This window comes from Poecilia formosa, unplaced genomic scaffold (genome assembly GCF_000485575.1).
Source record: "Poecilia formosa unplaced genomic scaffold, Poecilia_formosa-5.1.2 Scaffold554, whole genome shotgun sequence".
Taxonomy (NCBI): domain Eukaryota; kingdom Metazoa; phylum Chordata; class Actinopteri; order Cyprinodontiformes; family Poeciliidae; genus Poecilia; species Poecilia formosa.
This window is the reverse complement of record NW_006800493.1, coordinates 107641-114880: the sequence shown is the minus strand read 5'-3', so window position 1 is coordinate 114880 and position 7240 is coordinate 107641. Positions and strand designations below refer to the sequence as shown.

General features: G+C 37.6%; 1 protein-coding gene across 1 annotated transcript in view; it reads right to left on the bottom strand.

The window, feature by feature from the left end:
* The window catches only part of cemip (cell migration inducing hyaluronidase 1), a 213119-nt gene that overhangs the window by 152485 nt on the left and 53394 nt on the right, over positions 1-7240 (bottom strand). The window contains exons 4-6 of the mRNA XM_016665182.1: positions 4778-4848; positions 1766-1861; positions 439-560 (exon numbers count right to left, since the gene is read on the bottom strand). Of these exons, the coding sequence (XP_016520668.1) occupies positions 439-560; positions 1766-1861; positions 4778-4848 (289 nt within the window). The remainder of the gene's footprint in view (positions 1-438; positions 561-1765; positions 1862-4777; positions 4849-7240) is intronic.

Here is a 7240-nt window from a genome sequence, read left to right as displayed (position 1 = left end):
GAGATAGAACCTCATTCACGTCAGTAAAAAAATTTTCCACATATGTTGGAGTTTTGTATAAAGTTAGTGTCAAAGTTCGTTTGTGACCTTTTACCTCAATTCCAAGATACTCAAAAGATGTGAGATGACCCAAAGAGATTTTACTACAGTTTATGGTATTCTTAAATATTGAAGCTTCTACTTTCTTGTCTAGCGGTCACACATTAATCATGTGCTGCAGGTAACTCACTAATGTCCCTTTAGACTGGGAACTATTATTCAATGTTCTTCTTAATCACATAATTATTTATTTAATATCACACAACAGTGTGAAAAACTGAAGCCAAATTTATTTAATGATGCTTTCATCACAATAATAATAACAACAAAGTAATTGCTTTCTTTACCTAGTATCAAATACAAATACATGAAAATGCAATATGGACAGGCAACATTTACCTGGATGTCCAATGGATCGCTACACAGTTGATCAGGATAAGCTTTGCGCAGGTCAAACAGTTTTTCCCAGTCTCCAGATCCCCTTTCATCGTCCCTGTCAAACCAGTCAGTCCACTCTGCCTCTGTAAAATACACACATATCCAAATTTAGTGGCCGAAGTGGTATAGGATAATCTGGATTAAGACTGTCACTTTTTGTGGTCTATGTATGTTGTCAGAAAGAATATGAATCAAAGTAAGAGAAATACCTGGTCATTCCTGATGGAACAAGACTAGTGGTCACCCCTTTAAATAGTTTATTGTTGGTATGTTACATCCTCATTTTTGTAAGTTGGTCAGGATAAAAACACCAACCAACTGCACAAATATAAACACAAATATCCTAAAGGAGAGGTATTGATGGTGAGGATGGATGCGGTCGGACCCAGGATCAAGTGCAACAAATGAGTTTAATGATGATCAAAGTACACGAAATCCAGGAAGCACAGGTAAGCAGGGAATGCACTTGTGTGTACGACAAGGACCCGACAGGGAACAAGAGACAAAAGTGAGTTAAATACTCAGGGAAGGTAATCAGGGGAAACAAGGGACAACTGGGTACCATCAAGGGGTAGTCAGGACAACACAGGGACTCGATTTATAGCTGCTGTCAAGGCAACTGCATCTGGTTTATTGTTTTTTTTGTTGTTTGGTTTAAGGTGGCAGTAGTTAAATTTTATTTAATATAAAACATTAAGTTTAAATGTTTTATATTTACTAAAAATGTACTCCTTTTTAGTAAATGTGTGTTGATGCTCATTAGATTCGGTTAAGTGTACATTCAACTGTGGGGGAGGAACTTTTGTTTCATTCCATGGACCATGTGTTGCCCAGGGAAACATTGGCTGGCGCACTTAGAGTCACATGGGGCATTCAAAAGGAATAAAGAAATTGAGCTTTATTCCTCTGGAGTCAATGCGGCTAATGAGATGTGGTTTTGTTAGTTTGTATCTTTTATTTATGTAAATACTCCATTTATTGTGAACTGATTTAGGTTTGTCACCTTTTTTTTTTAGTTCTGACGGCATTTTTTGGAGACTTTGTAAGACGTGTCCACAATAAATGGCTGTTGATAACAAGAACTGAGTTAAGTCTTGATTAAATTCGAGGAGTAACGCAATTAACTGAAAACAACACAGAAACCTAAATCCTTACACTGTGAAGGTCACTGTATGAATTCATGCCATTGTTAATCTGAGTCTGTATTCATTTTAATGACAAGATAATTGTTGTGTTTGATGTATTTATTTAGTAAGCAAGCATCATTTGGCTGAAGGGGACAAATTACCTTGTGCCCACTGGCTGTTGCTGGTTATGGTAAAGTACTCTCCAGAACTTGACTGGAATTGAAAAGAGCTCTGTGCCTTTGATGATTCTTTAGGTCCTAGAAAACATAAAATAATGGTTTGCTATGGTACATCAGTTGTCTTCTTTTGTAGAAACATTACCAAAAGGTTTACACATACACTGTTTGCTAGTGGATTAATAAAAAAAAAATTACTGCATAAACAACAATAATTACCAGAGATAATTCACTGTCACAGACAATTGAAGCTAAACCTCCACTGATACGCCTCTTTGTGGCTACTTCCAACTCTTTTACAAAAAAATGAATGGCATTAGTTCCAGGGGACTCGCTGTGTTTTGAATCACTTTGTTGCTGTCATTACAAAGACCTGAATAACTGAGAATATTCTAGACTCTAGCTTCTGAGTTTACTGGCTGTTCCCTCCACAAAATGTACCAATAAAAGGAGCAGAACTGGTGGTCTTTAAGAAACTTGGTCCCTCCATATAAACAACAATTGCAAACCTAGTCCGTACTTTGGTTCAGCTGTCAAGTTTGTTAACATGCAAACTTTTACGTGGTCTTTGGTTATTTGAAGTTCTTAGTTGTGATTTATTAGCTTTTCTTATTTTGGTTAGATCAGCCTGTTTCTGTTCTTTGTTTCAGTCCTATCTTAGTTACTCCAGTTATATTATCTTCCTTCTTATTGGTTAAATGTGTCTGAACCAAATGTAAATACAGGAAGCAGCTGCTTTGTTTTCAGCTAGTAGAAAACAAAGACAATGTGATCCTATAATTAGATTTTTTTCCCCTGAGGTATTTCATTCAAATTTATCTGGGAAGTACACCACATGAGAAGACATCATGAATGTTGCATAATGCTTCATGTATTACAGAAAAGACACACCATCATTGATTATTAGTTTGCTTACTCCTTTTTTGGCTTGTTGGTAACCCCAGACATCAAAACCCTCCAAAGGATAGGCAGGAACAGACACCAGCCATTGGAAGGCAGTGTGACAGGGAGGAAAAAGGCCCTGTCACACTCCCTGGCAGTGTCAGGGAGTGTGACAGGGTGAGCAGGTGGAGGGGGTGAGATGATCCAGGAGAGGAGGCAGGCCAGACCCAACTTGACAAATAAACAGGGACTCACTGACACACACATTCTTACACTCATAAGCACACACACAGACACTCACACCCAAAGTTGACACACACAACAATGGATGCTGTACATACACCCACCCTCCCTGTACACACACTATATTCCCAGATCCAGGTAATGATAGCTAACGGGTACAACTAGATCCTGGACTCAGGAGGTGGTCCCCTTCAGTCCAGCTTGGAGACAAGTAGACAGCTCAAGACCCTTCGGTAGCAGAATAACCAATCAGACAAGATAACGGCCGGGCACCACCTGAAAGACCCTGTTCTAGACCCTTGTCCCATCTAGAGATGAGGCCAGAAAAAGTCCACATGATTCAACTGACCCAGCCAAACAGAGCCGCAACAGGACGAAACAGTCCCAAACTGAACACTATGAACTTCCCATCTCCAACATCAATTTAGCTCAATAGAGCTCATAGATATTAAATGCACGCCCCTGAACACAGATGTTCTGAATCTCCACCAAAAGGGGCACAATGCTGCAAGAAAGCTCCAAACCTGAAAAGCCAATGATGACACACCTTCATAGAAGGTCAACAGCCCTCACCATCCCCCAGTTGGTGATGGCATGGTGAGTAAACAACACCACCACCACTGCAACCAGCCCAGGGAGAACCACCATCAAGCCCAGCTACACTGTCAGCGACCCTACATCCAAAAAGGGATGCAACATCCCCAGCACACGCACTGCAACCCCTAACCCCCAAAACCATATGTTCGTGTGTATGTAGGGACACAGCAAAAACCACCAATCCCAGGTGAAGCAGCACCACAAAGGAACACCACAACCCACCACACAGTGGAGGGCAAGATGCAGCAAGAATGCCCAATGCAAAAGCCATGCACAAAGTTCACACCATGAAAAAACATCCCCACAAGCCCAACAAAGCCATCCCACAAAAGCTCACTACTGTAAAAAGAAGACCCACAAAATCCATACCCAGGAATACATGCTTGTCACCCAGAAAGCAGCTGGAAGGAGCCCTGTGAAAACAAAACCTATGCCAAAGCCCATATAAGGCAAAAACCTCAAAGAACCAAAATCAAAACCCACCAAGAAGTCGAGTCTACTCCATACAAAAGAAACAACTTGGCCCAGACCCTGTCTCAAAACTGCATATGAAAACTAGTTTAAATGGAGTGAAACACTATTTCCTTCTGTATATCATGGTCTTTAGGTGTCCAATTAAAATGTTTTGTAAATTTAGATTCTCTTAAAAGCTGCAGTAACTTTTATTTTTTTTAAAAATTGTTGGAACTGTCAGTTTCATGAGAGTATGGTATGACACATATAATCTGTGAAAGAAAATAACTCCTACCCTTCGTCCCAATGCTAATATTGTCATCTGTAGAAATACACTGATCCTGCTCAAAAACAACCTACTAGAGCTATAAGGATGGTCTCATGTATGAACTCTATGTGCAAATGGTGGAGAAACAATTTACTTTTACAGAAGAACTAGCCTAGCCTGAGCAATCATGACAAGCTCTACATTTGGGAAGTCTCTGTAGAAGAAGAGAGCAAGGGGGTGGGAGTGAGCAGCATGTACACACACATGATTGACAGTGCTAAGAACCTCCTCCTGGCTCTGATAGTGTGTGTCTGACCAAGTGTTGTATTTCTGCACTGGGAAAAAGCAGAGGAGGTTGATTTTTTTCACAGATCATCTGTCTCATATTATTATTACAACATAGCGGTAGTTTTAACAAATGTAAAAAACTATTTTTATAAAAGTTGCTTACTGTCTTTGCCATATAGATGTAAAAAAATGATTTTTTTATTCAATTTTGATGACTTTGATCATGAGCTACAGAAATGAGGCATACATTTTAAATTGATTCCTACCTTTATAGACTGTGTGATCCTCCACAGCAGAAGAAGGGTGACCTTTTTTGACAATAAAGGTCCAAGGATCTCTGTAAAAGAAAATCAATGTGTTTTACAATTTCTTGTGTATTGTAAAACACAAGAAATTACAATAAATATTCAAGTAAAATATAAATTTAATGCACGTAAAGACAAGTGGGTAGAGGCCAACAAAAGCGTATACACATGCATGCAAAAAAATAAAAAGGTGTGCACATGTTTGTGCTTGTAGACATGTGCATGTATACAGTGTTGACATTTTGGCCACTCCAAATGTTAATATTACTTCCCGTTAAAACAAACATGCTGGCAAAATTAAAAGATTACTACTAAAGTTTATTTTACATAATACCACCCCTTTAAAAACAAAACCTTTCATAAAATGTTGTACTTTTTGTCTGTCTGCCATACTTGTAATATATTACATTTGACATTTTCCTTAAATTTGTTAAATAATTTTCTATTTCTAAACAGCATTAAAACGGATGCACTATACCATTGAAATGTTTCTAATGAAAGTTTTACTGATGTTATCTTCTGTACATACATGTACAGCAAAATAAAGTGAATTTTTATCATTACTTGTGCCTGGGTAGTCTTTAATGTCATGACTACAAGTCATTGTCTGCAAATGTTCACTGAATGTTTATGGTGAGGTATGAGGCACCTTTTCTTCCTTTTAGTTGAGAAGAGACTGCACATGCACAGACAAGGTCATTGACAAGGATCATGGTGTGACAGACTTTCTTAAACTGAGTTAAAATGAAAACTGTATATTTTCACTGAAAGTAATCTTTGTGGTTTCTCCGAGATAGAGCCTCTGTTTCTCTCTCTCAGTCCACTAAAGTTCAGTGGGGGTCACAAAAGACTCAATGATAAAGGCTCACAAAACAGAAACCCACAGCCTTGTTGGGAAAAGGGAGAGAAGCTAAAGCCTTTGAAAAATATATATTTCCTGCTAGATAAGCCAGACAAAAGCTGGCCTATGAAAGCTTTTGTCTACAGACCTTCCCAGGCCTGTTGACAGTCAATGCTGGAGGGTGGAGTTGAAGAGCCTGATGTAAACGACTCAATTTCACAGAACCAGCAGCACGCATGTCATGCATGTTGGGTCTGTTTGTTTTCTATACCTTTACTCAGTTCTGTATGAGTAGCAGGGTTTCCTCCAGAAAACTGGCTAAGTTTTCTGGAGGAAAACTTAGCAGGGCGCCGAGGTGGTCCACCATATGGACATCTTTTTTATATTAAAAGATGTTAAGTAGAGAGGAAATGTAAAAATATTACTGAGTAATTATATGTTACGGGAAAACATCACCAGTAAAATGCTATCTAAACCCACAGCAAATAAAAAAATACAATTAAAATTAATATAAATTATTTGCACTTCTATTTAATCCAAATTAAGTCAGAGGTTCTATTGAGCCCCCAGGCCTTCAGGGGCCCACAAATCCTAATATTTTAACACAAACCACAGGTATATAAATGTAGCATTTATTTTTTTGAGATTATCAATGCTGCTAAATTTGATTTAATGGCTTCAGCATACATAAAATATTTGGTGACACTTTATTTGACGGGGTGTAAATAAGACTGTCATGACACTGTCATAAATATAGCATAACACCTGTCATGAACATGAGTAAGTCTTCATGAATATTTATGACCGTTATCATAAAATGCCATTTGGTAAATCATGACACTTTTAATACAAAGTTGACATTATTCAAAATGTCTTTATGACAACTTGACATTAACCAAGAATCAACATGTCATAAATATGTCATAATAGTAGTCATAATAATGTTAAGTGTTGTTACACTGTCAAACAAAACAGTAACAAAACAATAATTAATATTTCCCCTACCTGAAATAAAGCAAAACAAGTAGGACCAACAATAAAGATTTCATTAAGCTTTATTACACTGTCAAATGATTGAATAAGCGTCATTAATAATCCCTTTTTTGTCAAGTGGAACAAGTAGAAACAGTTATGAAGATGTCATTATTACAGTTCCAAGAGCTATAATGACAGAGTCATTAATAGTAACTCTTCCCTTAAAGTTAAACTAGTAGCAACAATTATAAAGACGTCATTTTGTGTTATTACAGTATCAAATGCTATGCTAACAGAGTTATTGATATTAAGTCTTACCTCAAGTAAAGTGAATCAACTGAACTACTTATAACTACCATCATAGTTGTACAACAAACCCTTTGTACATTGGAATAAAACAAAATGTTACTTGTTCTTCAAACAGAAGGTTTGACTTCTGGTCAGTATATTGTAACTCTGAAACACTGACTGAAAAGCTAAAACAGAATTACTTATTCTTTAACTTAAGAAAACAGCTTCTTTCAACAGTCAGTCATCTCCTTCATAATAGTCTTCCTGTAATGCTCTGAAAACAGGAGATCTTCTTCTTGTCTTCATTTCCTGGAAGC